General features: G+C 59.1%; 1 protein-coding gene across 5 annotated transcripts in view; it reads left to right on the forward strand.

Annotated features, from left to right (window-relative positions):
• Nucleotides 1–19,348, forward strand: part of LOC136399599 (calmodulin-binding transcription activator 1-like) — a 729,052-nt gene that overhangs the window by 643,425 nt on the left and 66,279 nt on the right. For all 5 annotated transcript variants that reach the window (XM_066374925.1, XM_066374924.1, XM_066374926.1 and 2 more), the window contains 2 exons: nt 1,316–1,442; nt 7,165–7,299. In XM_066374925.1, coding sequence (XP_066231022.1) covers nt 1,316–1,442; nt 7,165–7,299 — 262 coding nt within the window. The remainder of the gene's footprint in view (nt 1–1,315; nt 1,443–7,164; nt 7,300–19,348) is intronic.

A 19,348-nucleotide genomic window follows, 5' to 3' on the forward strand; every position in this document is an offset into this window, starting at 1 on the left:
GGATGGGCCAGTGCCAAGGAGAGGTCACCCAAGAACAGGTGACTGAGCAAGAGAGAGGGTCTTGCTGGCCTGGGCAGCAAGAGGAGCGCTGGGGTCTGGCCTCTGTCCTGGGGAATTGGAGGAAGGAGGCCTTGGGCCCCACATTTCTCATGCCCTCCACTGCACCATAACTCCAGTAGACGTACCTTTGGACCTCCTCCTGCCCAGACACTGGGTGGCACTCGGTGCCTTGTCCTGGGCAGCTCTTGGCCTCCCTCTGGGAGGGTGGATGGACACCCCTGCCCTCTGTCCCCCTTACCACCTGGGACAGCCTCCCCCACTCAGTAACTGGGCCCTCCCTCAGCTGTCTGAACCCTGATAGGGGACCTACCACTCACTGTCCACATCGGACATGATACAATGCAAGGAGGTACCAGGAATCACTAAGCAGGGACAGGATGTGAAGCAAGACTGACCAGGGAGTGGCCTGGCAGGTCCCAGCAGGAGATCCAGGAGCAGCGGAGCCTTTCCCCCTGGGTGACAGTGTGTCTGGGGTCCTTGGGGGTGAGGCCATTTTCCCTGGAGCTGAGCAAGGTCAAAGCCCCCTCCCACCCCCCTTCCCCAGCCCAGCCCCCACCCCCGCCTGCAGGAGCAGCTGCAGCCCCAGCCTGGCTGCCCTCACATCAGCGCCTGCCTGTGCAGTGTGCGTGCAGGGAGGGGCCCATGTGGCTGTGTGGGTGGCAGCACAGACAAATGCCCTGGTGGCTCAGCACAGAGCTGGGCTCACACCCACCTCCTTCCCGACCCCCAGCTCTAAGCCCCTCTGCTGCCTGGAGCAACCCCTTTTTCTGTTTCCGCCTTCTTCCTGGTCGCCTTTCTCATCCCCCCTTTCCACCCTCCCCATCCCCACCACACCCTGGGGACCCTGGGTCTCTTCCCATGATTCCACTGGAACTTCCAGTCTCTGTGGGGACACTAAGATGCTCAGGCCTGTTTTCCAAACTCAAAATTGTCCACAAACAAATGACTCTCCTCCACTTCCTTCTAGGGGGTCCCACTTTCTCAGGTGCTGAAAAGGTTTGAAAACTCTGTGTTCTTTCTGCCCAGAACCAAAAGTGATGCCCGAGGGGGCCATGGGTCCGACCTGCCGGCCCCATGCCGCATCTGGGGGCTCTGAGGGACGAGGGGAGGAGGCCTGGGGTCCCCTTTTCCTGCTGCAATCCTGAAACCGCCATTCTCCAAAGTCAGGGCTTACCCATGGAGGCCTGCATCCCCCGTTCGTCCCCCGTCCCGCGGTGGCTGACACTCATCCCTGCTGTCTGTCCCCACCCCCCAGGGAGGAGTGAAGGTCCTCATCACAGGCCCATGGCAAGAAGCCAGCAATAACTACAGCTGCCTGTTCGACCAGCTTTCAGTGCCTGCGTCCCTGATTCAGCCTGGAGTGCTGCGCTGCTACTGCCCAGGTGAGATGTCCTGCGCCCGCACGGCCAGGGCCTGGCACGGGCCCAGGTGACCCCGGGTCACTTCATTACTCTGGGCCTCACACTCCTCAGCCATGAAGAAGTGGGTGCCGCGGCCCTGGCCTGTTGGCTCGGTCATTTGGAGTGTTGTCCTAAAACACCATGGTTGCGGGTTCGAGCCCCAATCAGGGCACATATGGGGAGCGACCAATGAATGCACAGCTAAGTGGAACAACGAATAAATGATTCTCTCTCTGTCTCTCTAAAATCAATGAGAAAAAAAAAAAAAGGTGGTCCCCAGATCGGCTATTACAACGTCATCTGTTCTGACTCATGGACCACATATCAGACAGGGACACAGGCACAGCTGGCAGGGATTCTGAATGGTGAGGGGACTCTGTGGAGAACAGCACACCCAGGACTGGCTGCAGCAGGAAGCTCTAACCTCCGCTGACCGCACAGGTCTCTGGAGCTGGTGAGCGCTGGGCGGGTAGAAGGGCCGACAGGAGCCGCCTGGAGTCAGAGGCCACCTTTGCCGCGGGGCAGATGTCTCTCCTGCCCACGTGCCCCACGGCTCAAGCTAACCGACCGCTGTAAGAACAAGAGAGCCGAGGCCCTGGGGTCCATAGGGTCAGCCCCCCTGGGGTCCAGAGCAGGTCAGAGAGGAATGGGGAAGGCCTAGTGGGCGATGGGGAGTGGGGTGTCAACCTAAGAACAATCCGCACAAACCCCGTGTGATTGGATGAGGCCACCCACCCCATGCCCAGGAGAATGCGCTTCTGGGGTCAGGGTCAGGAGCTCCGTGTGCTGTCACTCGGGGCCTCTTCATCATCTACTTAGCTTGGTGTCCCCGTCTGGTCAACTCATCCTCGATCTCTGGCACTACTACCTCCCTGGTGGCCTGTCCGCTCCATGCGGGGTCACCAAGTCTCCCCAGGGCTCGAAGGGTGCCTGGCACATCACAGGAAACAGAACGTTGCTTGTACGGGAATCTGTCCCTAGAGCTCACTCTTCCTGTTCCCTGGGCTGGTTCCGGGGCCACCGCTTGGCTGGCCCCTCGCACACACCTTTAGCCCCAGGGCTGACCTGTCCAGCTTGCCCAGGCAGTGAATGGAGCCACAAATAGGGTGGGGGGGTGGCAAGGGCAGAGGGTCCCAGCCACCTTATCTGGAGCCAGGGCGCCTGCACAGGACAGAGAGAGCCCTCTCTGGGGAGGGCTGCTGATGGCAGAGAGAAGTGAGGGTGGGGCCTCAGGGCAGCAGCATTAGGAGCTGGTGCCAGGTGCCAGTTTCCTCCTGGGTGGTCCAGCCTGCGCCTGGGGTTGCCCTGCTTGTTCGTGCCCCCCTCCGTCTCGAGGTTACGGGAAGCTTCTTCCTTCCCCTCCCACCCCCACCCCCGTGGAATGCTCCAGAGCCAGGCACCCAGCCCCTCCCTCATCACAAATATTCCAGGGGGCCAGGGCTGCACCCCTCCCTGCTGGCCCTGACCCCACTAGCCGCCCAGCTGGCTCCCGAGGACCCACACGACCCCTTTGGCTGCTGGCAGCCCTGCCCGTCCTGGAGCACAGCCATCTGAGCTGGCCGGCTGCGGCAGCCCATCACAGCGGGGGGCTGAGTGTGACTAACCAGCAGGGTCCAGGGAGAGGGCGTTGTGCTTCTAAGCTGTCCACTTATCACTTGCTGCTGGAACAGGCCTCTCCTGGCCTATAAATAGATGCCACTTCCTATACCTGACCCTCGCCTGGTGGAGGACCCCGGCTGCGCCTGCCCTAAGCTATCTGGCCCTTTGCTTGCCCTCTGGATACTGTCCCAGGCCAGGACCTGGCAAGCCCTGGGGGGGGAGGGGTCAGCTACAGGGCAGAGTGACCCAATCAGCCAGTTACCATCTGTGTGACCAGCTCAGTGGTTGTTTCCACGTCTTTCAAAACCAGCCAGATGGGTGAGAGTGGAAGGTGGGGGACGGTCCCCAAAGCTCCCGCTCACGTGCTCGGTCCCTAGAGGAGTTCCACGGCTGAGGCCTCCGCTCTCACTGGCCTGAGGGTGAGGAGGCGAGCACCAGGCCTGCCGGGGATCTCAGCGGGCAGCCCTCCTGGCCCCACAGCACTCTGGGTCCCCGGAGCTGGCTGGCGGGCTCTGCCCGGGCTGCTGCCAGTTAGGTTCTTCTAACAGACTGCACCTGGGCCCGACAGACAACAGGGGCAAGAAGCCACAGCCCCCAAGGCACATGGAGCGTGGGGCCTGCTGCCAGAGCACCCTGCCATTCTGCGACTGACCGCAGCCGGCGCCCCTGTGGGACATCTCGGTTTGAGGCCCAAACAGAAACGTGCCGCTCTGTACGAGAGCTCGGGGTGCATTCATCCATCCATTCATTTCTCCATTTGTCGGCTAGTCTGCCAGGTACTGGGTAGGTGCCTGGCACTGAGCAAAACGTAAGACCCAGATGCAGACCCTGACCCTGACTGTGGGGGACAAGGCTGGCTGATTAAGGGGTCATCCCTGGTCTCCCGGGGGCTTGAGGAAGCTGGAGCTGAACTTGGAGGAACACCTGAAGTCAGAACCCAACCAGCCTCGCTGAAAAGAAAGGTTCAGAGACCTCTGAGCACAGCCGGCCACCTTGGGGGCTGGGAGTAAGTAACATAGGAAGAGGGCCACCGGGAGTGAGTGGGGAGGGTCATAGGGACCACAGATGACCTCTACCTACCAGCCTGGCACACCTGCTGTACAGCCTGGCACACCTGCCAGAGCAAGATGGGGGGGGGGGCTGTACAACCCTGACCCAGAGCATCGTTCTGGGCCGCTCCACCACCACTGCTGGCCACAGAAGACACGTCTCCTACAAGATTCAGTGGCACTCCCAAGCCGGGAAGAGGACAGGCAAGCCAGGGCACAGAGTGAAGGGTGGGACAGCCGCAGAGGAGGACTTGGGACCCAGGAAAGGCAGCCAAACTCAGAAGAAGAGATAGGAGCCACTGACAAGAAGATTTTGCCTTGGGGCTTTTGGACGGCCCTACCCTGGATGCCCGGGAAGTCACTGAAAGGCAAAAGATGACATTTCAAATGAGGTGAGCGAGTACACAGCATTTTGAAGTGATTCATTCAACAGTTACTGGGTGGCCACAGTACACCAGGCAATGACCTTGGTCCTGGGCATAAAGAGATCAGGACAGACCTAGTCCCAGCTCCCACAGAACTTATACTCTATTGCAGGAAGACAAAAACAAATAAGGAAACAAAGCAATCACCAAGATAACTGGAGAAAACTATATCAGGACACTAAAAATATGGTCACGTGGTGCCGTAACTTGGGAAGAGGGCAGTTCCTTCAGATAGACTGACAAGGGAAGGCTTCTCACAGGCTGGGACCTGAATGATGGAAATGGAGCCAGTCATAGGAAGAGTGGGGGAGAGCTTCCAGGCAGAGGACCAAGGAGGTACAAAGGCCCTGAGGCAGGAAGAGGCTTGGGACGTCAGCGAGCTATAAAGGTGGGGGGTGGGGTTGAACATGGCAAGGCTAGAGAAGATAGCAGGGACCAACCAGATCGTGTCCATCCTTCTAAGTCACAGGAAGGAGTTTGGTTTGGTTTTACTTTCAGTGGGAAGCCCTTAGTGTTAAGTGGGAGTAACTTGATACAAATTATATCTTTAAAAGCTGATCCTGGGTATGTAGGAGGAAGGATGGCAGGAAGGAAGGACAGAAGCAGGGAAACTGTAGGAAAAGGGCAGAGGGGTGATCTCTCCTGACTTGAGTTGAGGAGGAGGGTCCCCTTGGGCAATGCACTCCACTGCTTTACTGTGGGAGCATTGGAATAGGGCTCCCCGGACACCCCCAGCAGGAACAGGTCTCTGCTGTGCTGAGGTGGTCCTCAGCAGAGGCCATGCAGGAGTTTGAGCAAGAAATGGTGGCTGGGATCCATGCGACAGCTGTGGAGGAGGACAGGAGTGGGCGGACCCAGGACTCCCGGAGGCACTGCGTGTGGGGAGGGAGAGAGAGTCAGGGAAGCATCCTGTGTGGTGGGCCTGCGTGGGTGGGCTGCTTGCTGGGCTGCTGGGCTGGGCCCGAGGAGGCCACAGGAGGTCCTCTTCACTTGTCTTTCTGGAGAAGGAAGGGCTACCTTGGAATCCCAGCATCACTGCAGGGTGTGCAAGTGCCAGGTGATGGTGGGAGAGGGACAGCAGTGGAGGAGAACCTTCCGGCTGGGATGTCTGTACAGGGAAGCCCTGCACTCCACCGGGGCCAGCCGAGGGGCAGAGCTGAGCACTGGGCGGGTTCAGGTGGGTGTGTGCTGACCACCCCTTCTTCCTGTTGGTAAACCAGGCTCATCTCCAGGGCAGCAAGTGACCACAGGCTTGGAGGTCTGCCTGGGGATGCTGTCAGAGCTCCGGAGGTCCTGGCCTTGGCTGGAGATTCCTGCCCAGAGAGGCTCCGTGGGAGGGCCTCCGGGAGCCACACCCACCGTGGGGCCGCGGTTCAGTTCGTGGTCTGGAGCTGAGCGAACACTCCAGAGTGGAAAGTACAGGGGGAAGAAATCCCACTGGTCACCATGGGGCAGGGACTTCCTGAAAACTTGCTCCGGGGACGATGGCATAATACATCCACCTGGGCTGGACAGAGGCCACAGATCCACAAGCTGCTCTCCCTGTGGGAAGTGAGGTCTACAGGAGAACTCGGGGGAAGCGAGCTTTACTCTGCCCTGGGGAACAGCTGACCTGGACAGTTTCCTCCAGTCCGTGAGCTTCGGAAAACCAGAGTCCATGCGTCCTCCCTGGGAATCTGTCCTGGGAGGCCCCAGGCACTGGGACCTGGCATTCCAGAAAAGCAGGACAGAGAGCACATTGCCCGGTGCCCACCAGGAGACGAGGCCTGGCGGGGCGGCACGCCCGCCTACACGCCCACCACTGGCCTCCAGGCTACCTCTGTGGATGCAGCCCCCACGACTTCGACAGAAACCCACAGCAGCAGCCTCAACCCCAGCATGAAGCGGGTCTCCCATGTCCCCAGGGCCGGGCTTTCCTTCGGCTGACAAAGAGAATGTCCCATTCGTTCATTCAAACAATGGTCTTCCCTGAGCCTCTGTGGGGGCCGGAGCAGCTCACGAGACCCACGCGAGCCTGCCTTCCCGGAGCTCAAGGTCCAGGCACAGGGGGGAGGCGCAGGCTTCGTGCCAGTAAGCACCCTCCCCCCCCCCCCGTCCCCCTGGCTCAGCACCCCTGGGCCGCGGCACAGCCCTGCTCTCATCATCGGGGAGACAGAAGAACTTCTAAAAATACACAGAAGGCTGTGCTAAGTGAGTCAGGACAAGCTTGTAGGAAAGGTGAAATAGAAACAAGCACAAAGGAGTCTGAACCCTGTCCAGGGTGAAGGGGACGGGGAGCCATCAGCCACCATGGGGGAGAGAGGGCTTTCACTCATTCATCTGCTCATTCATTCATTCATTCACTCTGCAAATCTGCACTGAACTCCTGCTCCCGGCCCTCCCCAGGGAGCAGAGGAGCGGAGAGACCATCACAGAACGGGGTGTGGAGTAACCCAGGGTGCCCGGCTCAGTCTAGGGTCTGGAGGAGCTTCCCGGGAGGAGCAGCGCAGCCTTGGGCCTCGGGGCATGACCGGGCACCGGCCAGGATTACGCAGGAAGGGGCCACAGGGAACAGACACTCCATGTCCCGAGTGGTGCGCCAGGCTGCAGGGTGCCCACTCCCATCCTGACCTCTCTGTATTTTGCTTTCAGCCCACGACACTGGTCTTGTGACCCTACAAGTTGCCTTCAACAACCAGATCATCTCCAACTCAGTGGTGTTTGAGTACAAAGCTCGGGCCCTGCCCACGCTCCCTTCCTCTCAGCATGACTGGCTGTCACTGGACGGTAAGAGCCGCGCTCGAGTCACCTTGCCAGACGCCGTGGCAGAGGGACCCTTGGGGACAAGGTGTGAAAAAGGAGGAAAAGTCCAGGTTTCCATATTCCTAGTCTGAGGCAGGAGGAGAGGGGTGCAGGTGTCCGCCACAGGAGGATGGACTGGGTCTCGGGCCGAGTGCGGTGTGTGTCTCCCTGGGACAGAAGGAAGTATGTGAGCTTGGGCCTGCAGCTGTCACTCCTGGCAGGGGTCTCAGTGGTCAGACAAGCCCCCAGGTTGCTGAGAGGCCCTTCTCTTGACAGTCCCCAAGAAGCAGGGTCCAAGCATCCTCTGCTGCCCCCCAGGGCTGTTTCCAGAGTGACCTTGAAGTTTCTGGAGGCCATGACCGAGCCCCGGGCCTCTCAGAGATGCAAGTTGTGTGGGAGGCTGGGCAAGGGGCTTGCGCTGGCCTCTTCCAGGTCCCAAGGCCTGGATGGCGAGCTTGTGTGTTCAGTGCTTCGGCCTCTTAGCAATAATGAGCCAGACCTTCTCCCAGAAGCCCTCAAACACCTGTCACCCCATTTCTGGGCTGGTTTCCCTTTAGCCTGTGCCCTGGACAGCACCTGAAATAAGCCCAGGATTATGGGCATGGCTGAGGCGGAAGGGCCGGGGAGCCCCAACAGGCTTCCAGGGAGGAGGCAGGACCTGCGAGCCAAAGACAGGACTCCCAGCCCTGCCAACTTTGTCCATGGGGTTGGTAACCGTTAGTCGCCCCCACACCCCCACCGGGGCATCAGGACCCCTGCACAGAAAAGCTGCCAGAGATGGGCAGGGCTCGCTGAGGTCAGCGGTGACCCTTCTGGGCCTGGCTATGCCCAGGGTGCTAGGCCAACAGTCTCTGCACAGGGACAGAGTGGGAAGGGTATCTGCACACGGCCTCAGCATCAGGGCAGTCCGCAGAGGTGCCAGTCTGTGGAGGTTCATGCCGGAGACCTCAGCAGCCCCAGGCATTGGGCCTTAGCTAAGCTGACCCTAGCCCTCTGCATGGGTTGTTTTCTAAGCACCACTCCCCTGGCTGCTGGCTGCTGGCTTCTGGAGGACTTCTGGGCTGGGTACATGCCCTGGCCAGCTATCCTGAGTCACCCAATGTGCAAACCTCAGTCTCGTCCCAGTCCGGCCGCAACAGTGACAGGGTGCCTGGCAGCCACCCTGGCCACTGAACCTTCTGCACTGTTCTGGGAGGTGGCTTTGGGTCAGCAGGCATCTGCACCCTGGCAGTGGCTGCCTGGGAGCACCAGGCTGGTCTTGGCAGCGCCCCTGGGTAAGGCTGGAGCCAGCCAGCACTGTGCGGACAACCTGCAGGATGTAACAGATAAGGGCAGGCTGACCAGGGACTCCTGTTCAGGAAATCCAGTTTCAGTTTTGCAGAACAAATGGGGAACAACAGGGAACATGGCAGAGCCCTGGCTCTCCCTGGGTGACCAGGTCACCTCACCAGGGTGGGCAGTAGGATGTTGGGACCAGTGTAGGAGCTGCCAGGGAGATGGAACCCTTCAGAGAGCCCAGTCTCAGCTAGGCGGTGGCTTGGAGGGCAGGGAACATCGGCCGGGCCCCTGGAAGCCCAGAAAGCAAGCCAGACTGGGAGGTTGCCGGTAGGGGAGGACACTGTGGCCGAGAACACCCCTTAGCTCAGGGGTCATGAACCTATGGCTCACGAGCCAGATGTGACTCTTTTGATGGCTGCATCTGGCTCGTAGACAAATCTTTAATAAAAAAATAATAATAATGTTAAAAATATAAAACATTCTTATGTATTACAATCCATTCATCTCCTACCGCTCATGTTCATGGTTGCGGGTGGCTGGAGCCAATCACAGCTGTCCTCTGGGACACCACCAAATTTTTATTGGATAATGCGGTACACGGGTCATTGTAGGGCTCTCACGGAATTACATTTTAAAATATGTGGCGTTCATGGCTCTCTCAGCCAAAAAGGTTCCCGACCCCTGCCTTAGCTGCTTCATGACAACATACCCCTGAGTCTTCGGCCATACCGGCCCCTTGGGCAAGTGGTCTGCTGCCAAGCTGGACCCCTGCTCTCCAGCATCCCCCTTCCTGGGACTTGGAGCTCGGACCTCCAGTAGGCCTCCCTAGTTTAAATAAGCCGCCTTTCTGGTTCCTGGTAGAAATACACACAGAGATGACAGGAATTGCGGAAAGCGTGTGGCAGGGCTACCCCCCTTCAGCCCTTAGGAGGAGAGAAAGCAGATCCAGGCCCTGAAGGACCCCGAGCTGCTCTTTCCCTTTGGTCTTGGCCAGGTGTCCCTTCAAGTAATGGGAAGGGAAGGGTGGCCAGGGCAGAGGACCTGGGAGACCCGGCCCTGCAGTGGGAGAGGAGTGGAATCTCCCTCTCTTCTTTTCCCGGGAAGGATGATTACAAGTGACTTATCTACCCAAGGCTATTTCTCTAGCCTTTCCCCAGCCTGATAAATAGCAACGGTGGGGGGCGGGCGGAGCGGAACTGCGGCACAGCGCCAGGGGCAAAGGGGACAGCCCAGAGGGTGGGGGCCTGGCAGCGAACTTCGTTTGAGTCCTGGAAGATGCTGCAACTGGCCTCTGCAAAGCCTTCCCCTCCTCTCCCCTCCGCTCCCCTCCAGTCTCTGCGGCGCCTTTCCTCAGCCTCTCCCGCCCCCATGGTTGCTGGGCAAATTCTCTGTGCGAGCTGCGGGGAGCTGGAGAGGCGCGTGTGCAGGGGGACTGGAGGCGTGCTGGTGGGAAGGGGCGGGGGCGAGGGACTGCAGCGCGGGGCAAACTGGGACGCTGCGGCCAGGGGGCGGTGTGCGCGCGCGGGCGCGCACACGCGTGCACACGCGTGCACACGGACGCATGCACGCCCGCACGCCAGCCCGACGCCGCTGCAATGCAGGGCCTTCACGGAGCCCCTGGCAGCTGCGCCCGCGCCCGCGGGGACTGCGGCACGGCCCGCGCGGAGGAGGGGCCCGCCTTTCCTGCCCTGGGGACAAGCAGCGACGTGCACAGCCCTGCGCCCTGATCCCCGCGGCCCACGCCGGCTCCCTGCGGCTGTTTCCCGCCATTAGTCACCCGGCTCTCAATCCTAGGGACGCTCTTTTCCCCCCAGTCCCATCCCAGACAGGAGGGATGTTTGGGGAAGATAATTTCTGCCTTTATTCAGTGTTTGAAAATGGCGTGTGTGTGTGTGTGTGTGTGTGTGTGTGTGTGTGTGTGTGTGTGTGTCAGACTAAAGGCTGGGAGGGGTGCGCGGTTTTGCGCAATGAATTCTAGCGCGCTGCCGCACAGCCTTTGTTCTGGGCACAGAGCCTTTGTCTGAGCAACCGGCCCTGTGGGGGGCAATCGTCCTCGCATAGGGTGTAGGCACAGGGGAACCACATTCCCCAGATCTCAGATGGGCACAGCCTTCCCGGCAGAGACAGAGCATAAAAATTGGGGGAGGGGTGTAGGGGTGATGCCTCCGCCATCTAACCAGCTCCAAGCCGACCTTGGGGGGCTCAGCTTGCTGGATACAGGAAGCTGCAGTATCTCCCCAGACCTAGAGTACTTTTCCTCCCTTCTCCCACCCGCAATGTGAGCTCTAGGGGGCACAGGTCCTGTCTGCAGGAGCCCCCACTGCCTGACATGGGCTGGTGCACGTTGTGGACCACAGCACTTAGTGCGTCATAGATGCATGCGCGGATGAATAATTACATACCTGTGGACACGTGAAAAGAGCTTAATCCAGCCCAGTGGTCAGGAAGGCTTCACAGAGCAAGTGACCCTTCACTGAGACCTCAAACCTGAGCAGGCATCAGCCAGGCCAAAGGGGACAGGAAGGAGTACTCAGGAAGAGGGGCAGCAAGACACCAAGCAGTCCAAGAACTACCATTCCCACCATTGCTTCCCCCAAAGTCCAGGTGTAGCACAGATTTCCCCAGGCCATTTGCATCAGGACCCCAAGGTGGTCTGGGGCCCGCCAGCATGCATGTGGGGATGCAATGGGAACCTCTTCCAGGGTACCGGCAGGCTGCCATTTACCCTGCAGTCGGTTTGGGTGGGGAGGAACTCTGAGAAGTGTCACTTCTGCCTGCTCTGGGCCCTGTGGATACAAACAGCCAGGGCTGTGCTGAGTGCAGAGACAAGCTGTCTGTTTAGACGGGTCTGCCCATTCCTGTGTTTGCAAAGAGAATAAATGCAGACGGGCCCCATTGCTGCTCTGGAGCAGGAGGGCGCTTTGAGGGACTTTGTCCCTGGATGAGAAGGCAAACAGACCTTCTAGGTGCCCTGCTTTTTCTTTTTTTTTTTTTTTTTTGTATTTTTCTGAAGCTGGAAACAGGGAGAGACAGTCAGACAGACTCCCGCATGCGCCCGACCGGGATCCACCCGGCACGCCCACCAGGGGCGACGCTCTGCCCACCAGGGGGCGATGCTCTGCCCCTCCGGGCCTCGCTTTGCCACGACCAGAGCCACTCCAGCGCCTGGGGCAGAGGCCAAGGAGCCATCCCCAGCGCCCGGGCCATCTTTGCTCCAATGGAGCCTTGACTGCGGGAGGGGAAGAGAGAGACAGAGAGGAAGGAGGGGGTGGGGGGTGGAGAAGCAAATGGTCGCTTCTCCCATGTGCCCTGGCCGGGAATCGAACCTGGGTCCCCCGCACGCCAGGCCGACGCTCTACCACTGAGCCAACTGGCCAGGGCCTTCTTTTTCTCTTATAAGCCATCTGATTCACGTCATGGCCAGATCAGAAGACCCGGGTCTACTGACCCCACCCCCAACTCCTGGCCCCCACCTCAGAACCCCACTAAGCAGCTTACACTGAGACTATTTCCAGCTGCTTCTTGGGCAGCTGAGCCTCCTGCCTAGATAACAGGATTGGATTGAGGTGTGGATGCAGCTTTCTTGAGTTCATCCAGCTGGCCACCTGGGCATGCCCCCTGCTGACCCTGGGGTCTGGGAGGGACCTTGTCATCTTCAACAGAGGGGAGGTCAGGGACCAGAGCTCACACTGCATCACACAGATGCAGGTTTCCTGCATCAGCCTCAGGGCAGGGCGGACACCCACGGCAGCCTGCCCCTCCAGCTCACCGGGGTCAAAGGTCAGCCTGGCTCCAAGTCAGATGTCCGAAGCCTGAGCCTTGCTCCCATCGGGGGAGGTAAAGAGAAGGAAAAGCAAGCTTTGGTCTCCCTGCTTGGCCTTCTGGTCTGACCCAGCCCTCTATGCTCACAGATGGAAGACATGTAGCTGGAGTGGTTCCCACTCTCTCTCCCCGACCTCCAGGCTGCTGGCCCCTGGCATGTGGCCCTAGTCCTGCTGGCCTCACCCTGGCAGGCTGGTTTCTAACAGCCGCCCCACCCAGGAGCAGAGACCGCTCGGTGCCCTGGAGACACTGGGCCAGCCCCATGGCAACAGAAGAGGACAGTCAGCTGTGAGGCGGCCCCAGAGAACCCTCTGGGGGCTGGCTTCCTCCCGTGGTGACACTCCAGGGCTTTCGAATGAGCGGACCTGTGCTGGCTCCTCCTGGAGCAGCTCCTGCCCTCCTGCAGACCTGCCAGCTCGCCTCCGGCACCCTCTCCGGGCCAACTGTGTCCTCCGCTAGCCACCTGGGAGAAAGTGCAGGACCTGGGAACACACTCTAAGGGCATCACTTTGACCACATGACACGGGAAAGGACAAAGGTTAAGCAATTTAGTTGTAAATAATTTAAAATGTCACTGTTTCAGTAAAACAAATACAGTTTGTTTTGTGCAATGGAATACAGAATTCACAAGAGTTGTCAAGACAAGATAGGCAGCACCAGTGAACTGCCCTGGCTGCGGAGAGCTGCCTTGAATTACACACTCAGTCAAAGCCAAAGACTTCTTCTAACTCGGGGAGCTCTTCGGAAGCCAAGTGGGAGAAGTAGGGACACGGGGGGCTTCCTCGTCAGTAAGAAGGGGGCACTGCCCAGAGCCTCCCAGCATGTACCTGCCATGAGGCCTAGGGCACACCGAGGCTGATTAGCTCATGGGTCTCTGGGCGCTGCTTGACACAGTGGTGATCTAAGAGGCAAGGTGGCAAGGAAGAAGCTCGTTTGACCCAGGATCCGGAAGCCAAACAGCAGGACTCGTCTGCTCTCTGAGCTGTAGCCCACCTAGCCGGGCCTTGTCCAAAGCCCAGGCTTTCTCCTCCTGAGCAGACCCCTGTTGTCTGCGCAGCCCCCATTATTCCAGACTGGGGGGTGCCTGCCCTCAGCCCTCCTTAGCCAGGGACCAGGGTGCCCCCAGGAAGCTATCCCATGCTGTTTGCAGCTGGGGCCCCACCAAACGGATCTGTGTGGAGCGTGGCAGGGACTAGGTCACCTTGGGGCTGGCCTTGCCGCCTCTCTGCAGCAGTGACAAGCAGTGCCCTGCAGAGGAGTGGCACTGAGAAGCAGACCCAGCGTGTTCAGCGGCCAAGGCGGCACTCTGCGGTCTCATCCTGGCTATGGGGGCGCCCCAGAGCGCCGGCAGATGGGGCTGCTCTTGCAGGACCTCCTCCTGGCCACCTGGGGGTCAGGTGGCTCACCTTGAGGTGTGCGGAGGTAGGCCCATCCTTGACCTTTGCATGTGTTTCCTAGGGCCACTCCCAACAAATGACTGCAGACTCCACGACTTAGAAATGTGTTCTCTTGCAATTCTAGAGGCTAGAAGTCCAAAATCCAGGTGTCGGCAGGGCCATGCCCCGCCAAAGGCTTCTGGAGAGAATCCTTCCCGCCCCTTCCAGCCCCTGGTGGCTGGGGCCATCCTTGATCTTCCTTGGCTGGTGACAGCATAACTCCAGTCCCTGCCTCTGTTGTCATAGGACACCCTCCCTCTGTGTGTGTCTCTGTGTCTCCACTTTTCATTCTGTAAGGACACCAGTCTTTGGATGAGGGCCTGCACCCAATCCAGTATAAACCCTCAACGAATTAATTACAAAGATCCCCCGTTTCCAAACAAGGTCACATTCTGAGGCAGGGGGAGAAGAGAGTGGCCCAGGAGAGAACCAGCTACAGGGACATTAACAGAATGTTCCAGAAGGAGCAGCCCATGATGGAGACTGAGAAGGAGCAGTCCCAGGAGTTGGAGGGACACAGGAGAGGGTGGAGCCACAGAACCTAGAGTTAGAGGGCTTCACAAGGTTCAGGGGTGACCAACAGGTCAGAGGCGCTGACAGTCCCCAAGTCAAATAAAGACCAAACAGGCCCTGGGAAGCTCCTCCTGGGCCGTTCTGCTCCCTTGGCCCACTGTCCTTGAGGGTTTGTCCCCCCCAGGGCTCTCTCTGCCTCGTGTAAAGGGAAAAACATCCTGCTAGCTTCCCCTAGTGCCTCTTCCCAAATCCAGAGCCCCCGGTCTGACTGCCCGGGACAGTCCCACCCAGAAACCCAGTGCCGTAACTGGACCCTCCGCTCGCGGCCTCCCCCACATGCGGTCACTGTGCCTGGGGTTTCTCTCCCGGATCCTTCCATATCTCTCTGTTCCCTCTGCCTCCCCCTTAATTCACATGTCTTGACCAGCCTCCCCCCGCTAGGCCACTGGCTCTTCCATTGTCCAGGGCGCCAGACACTGCCCTTGGATCCGCAACCTTTATTCCCACGGCAACAAGCAAGCCACCAAGGAGAATCTCAGGGCACTAAAAGTGGGGGGGGGGGGCTGGTAGAGGGTGCCGGTGGCTACCTTCAGTTTGGGGTCAGAGGGAAACAGTGTGACAGAAGGAGCCAGCAGGCTCAGAGCATCGAGGGAACATTCCAGGCAGTGGGACTAACAAGAACAAAGTCCCCAGGGAGAGAAGGAGCCTGGGGTGTTGGGGACGGCACAGTGAGGACAAGGGCCCCGAGGGCCCTGTCAGCCAAGGCGTGGAGCTGGGACTTGATCCTGAGGACCCTGTGGCCGTGGCAGCATTCTAAGCAGGTGAGCTGGCATGCTCAGGTGTATGTTTTCAAGCCCCCGGCTGCCGTATGGAGGATAAATTATGTCCCCACTGGCCAGGCCACCACCCAGACGCTCTTGTGTCCATCCAGTCAGAGACAGTGGTGGTTCCAGGGAGTCTGGTGATGATGAGTCCCCAGAGACAGTGTGGGGACCTTTGCAGGTAGGGTCAAGGGTGCTGCCGGTGACTTGAGCATGGAGGATGAGAACAGGAGGGTGGGCCCTGCCCAGATGCCCCTGGGCATCAGTGGACCATTTCCTGAAATGGAGGCATTTGAAAAAGCAAGTTTGGGAGACAGGGAACCTCGCCTCTGGTGTGGTCGTGTCTGGGTTGGGAGCCTTATTAGCGTCGCCAAGTGTACAGTTGGAAGTCTGCAGGCCAAGGAGAGGTCCCGGGTGGAAATAAAATTGGGCAGTCCTCAGCTCTGAGATGGAATTCGAAGGCATGGGTTTAAATGTGATCACTCCATGAGAGAATGCAGACAGAGGAGGAGGTGCAGGTCGGCCACGGGCTCCCGAGATCCGGTTGTCAAGCAGCAATGGGGCTGAGGGGGAGCAGCCAGCAAGCGGGGTGTTGGGGGACAACGGAGTGGATGTGACCCCAGCGAGGCTAAGAGAAGAGGGCCTTTCAAGAAACAGGGTGTGGCAGCCACGTGGGAAAACCGGAGAGGTGGGCGGAGCATTCCTGGTAAAGAAAGCCGCAGGCAGGAAGATCGTAAGGCAAGCAGGGCAATGTGAGTTTGAGGAGCCCAGAGAAATGGCTGAAAACCCCGGGTATGATGTCGCCCAACCTGTCTCTGAGCTCAGAGCCATGGCTATTGCCCGGCGGGGCCGACAGGAGGGACCAGCAGCCTCACAGACCCACCTGGCCCAGGAGATCTATGTCTCCCACCTCCGTCCCTCCTTGTGCAGCAAAGGGACAGGACCCAGGCCCTGCTTCTCCTGCCTTACCTCTGGAGTTGGCCCAGAAAACCATCTGGTAGGTCTGTGGGCCCCAGGAAGACAGCTCTCTGGTCCCCAGAGTTGGGGACATCCCGCCCCCGCTCTGAATGGCAGAGATAAAAGGCTCCCGTGGTTCCCATTGGCATGCAGGGGCCAGAGACAAACCCCAGAGCAGGGACAAACTGTGACTCACCCCCAAAAAGCGTGTGGATGTCAGGCCCCTGGAGACAGCTGTCCGCCGTCTGTCTGGTTGTTGTGGAAGGCAGGGCTGGAAGACTGCCCGCCGGCCTGCTAGGGCCATGGCGCATCCAAAGTCAATCATGTCGTCTGCCATCATCCTACCACATTATCTGGACATGGGCCAGCTCTGGTCCTGAAGGCAACAGACTCAAAGAAAAGCCCCCCCCCTGGCAAAACTGAGACCCCGGAGAGACCAGCAGGGACTGGGAGGCTGCCAGCCCAGGCCTTTCCCTGTCTCTTTAGCCTTTCCTAGGAGCTGGCCCCCAGAACCCACCTCCCTGGAAAAGAAGGGAGATGCTGATCTGTTTATCCCGCGGTGGGGAGCAGTGGCCTGAGACTTCGGGGCTCAGAGCATGAGCAGCAGGGAAAAGAGGCTGGGGCAGAGCAGAGCCCAGTGTGGCCTCCAGGGGCAGGCGCGGGCCCGGGGGTCCCAGCGTCGGTGGGAGAGGACACCGCCCGCCCGATCCAGCGCCACGCAGGACTGAAAGGCAGAACAGTCCCTGGCTGGGGCCAGGAGCAAGGCCTCTGCTTTTAAAAGCTCCTAAAAATATACACGTTTCTCATCCCTTCCAAGCAGCCCAGCGACCTTGTACCCCCACCTTGGTGACAACAGGACATTCAAAATAGTCTGATAGGCTGAAGACCAGCTCCCTCCACTGCAGTAACCTGCTGACACTTTCCACTTGTGAACTCAGTCCTTAGAGAGAAAAAAAAAAGGGGGACAGGCAGGTATGTGTCATGTCCTGTATTTAGTAAGATGAGCAGGAGACTTTGTAAAAAGTCAGTTGCGGGGTGGAGAGAGCCAGCACAGCGGAAGCACACTTAGAACCCTCGTCAGCTGGAACTTGAAGGAAACCCCGTCGCCCCATTGTCCAGCTTCTTTGTCCTTCTGGAGGGGTCTGTGCCCCGAGTAGAGCGGTGACCAGCCCTGCACCTTCGCTGAATCAGGACAGAAGCCCCTCCCGATTCCAAGTGTGGTGTGCCGTCCTCCCTTCTGTCCCCTCCCCCATCTCCAGTGCTCCCAGAACCACCAGAACCCCAGAAGCCAGGACACACGGCGGGTGAGGGACAAGCCGACCGGCCCCCGGGCTGATATGGCGGACGGAGGGGTTTTCCGCCGGTCAGTGTTCGCCCATCCTCGCTGAACAGTTGTTCACACCGATGGCCCTGGCTCCCACCCTGTGCTCCAAGCCCCGTGTGCAGAGGGACTGGCACAGACATCAGCAGATGGGGAAAGACCTGTCCTTTCCCCTGCCCGAGCCAGAGATGTGCTGGAACGCTGCCCCAGACCTCACCCCCTTCAATGGAACCCACGTGTCGAAGAGCTGGCGACGTCACGTGTCACTAAAGTGGCACCCAACTGCATCCATTGGTCCCGAAACATAGGGGAGAGCGTGTAAGTGTGTTGACTCAACAACCTACGATGTCCCCCAGTCTACAGGTGAGGACACTCAGACACAAAAGCAACACACAGGGTGTGTGTCCAGCTGCTCTGCCCCCACCCGCCTGCTCTTGACCTCCGCATAGTGAGCGTCTCCCTGTGAGGCTGCGCCCGACTTGAGTTGTGTGTGCTGCGGCTGCCCAGGTGTCCGTCTCCAGAAGCACGCCCTGCCCCTGCTGCTCCCTTCCCCATGTCCCTCTCCCCGGTTTGCAGATTCAGGCCTTCAAAACCCACAGGGCCTCCTCCTCCCAGGTCCCCCTGCGCTTTCCCATCTCAGGCCCTTATCATCTCGAAGCCGGGCTGGGGCCTCTGGTTCTTCCTCTTCCATCCACCCTCCGTATCCCTGATGCATCCAGAAAGGACTGACAGGGCACCCATGGTGTGCCCAGTGCAGCTAGGTGCTGTCCACCGGGACAGACAGACAGGAACATTAGCGCCCGTGACCCGCTGTAGTGAGATCTGTCAGAGCTGGGCACGCAGGGGTGTAGGGAGGGGCGTGGCCACTTGCTCCCTGGGAAGCTCAGGGTAAACTAGGACCTTCCAGCAGGGAACACAGCCCTTTACAGAGCCGACCTCAGCCCGTCCTTTTCGACTTACTACCAGCCCACCCCCTTCGCATAATGCTCTACTCTCCTCTCCACTCAAGTACTCGGGTCTTCCCAAACATACCCTGTGGTTTCTTACCTCTGAGCCTTTGCACATGCTGTTCCCTCTGGCCCCTCGGCTCTTTTCCCTGGGGTCGGTTTAGAGGTCTCGGGTTCTGTGGAAAATTTTCCACTCTGAGGCCCACCTCATCCCATTCCCCAACGTGCAGGATGCCTTCTTGGTACTTGGCTTCCCCCTCAACTTCGTACATTCCTCTATGAGAAATCTCTTTGTAAACATTTATTCACTGACCATTAATGGAGTCCCCGCTAGGTGCCAGGCATGGGATTCGGTGCTGGAATCAAAACAAACGAGTAAGAGCAGACAGGGTTCTTGTGCTCTCACAGCTTACCGTCCAGTGGAGTAAGAGCAGACAGGGTTCTTGTGCTCACAGAGCTTACTGTCCAGTGGAGTAAGAGCAGACAGGGTTCTTGTGCCCTCACAGCTTACCGTCCAGTGGAGTAAGAGCAGACAGGGTTCTTGTGCTCACAGAGCTTACCGTCCAACAGAGTAAGAGCAGACAGGGTTCTTGTGCTCTCACAGCTTACCGTCCAGTGGAGTAAGAGCAGACAGGGTTCTTGTGCTCACAGAGCTTACCGTCCAGCAGAGTAAGAGCAGACAGGGTTCTTGTGCTCTCACAGCTTACCGTCCAGTGGAGTAAGAGCAGACAGGGTTCTTGTGCTCACAGAGCTTACCGTCCAGTGGAGTAAGAGCAGACAGGGTTCTTGTGCCCTCACAGCTTACCGTCCAGCGGAGTAAGAGCAGACAGGGTTCTTGTGCTCACAGAGCTTACCGTCCAGTGGAGTAAGAGCAGACAGGGTTCTTGTGCTCACAGAGCTTACCGTCCAGTGGAGTAAGAGCGGACAGGGTTCTTGTGC

This window comes from Saccopteryx leptura, chromosome 3 (assembly GCF_036850995.1).
Source record: "Saccopteryx leptura isolate mSacLep1 chromosome 3, mSacLep1_pri_phased_curated, whole genome shotgun sequence".
NCBI lineage: Eukaryota > Metazoa > Chordata > Mammalia > Chiroptera > Emballonuridae > Saccopteryx > Saccopteryx leptura.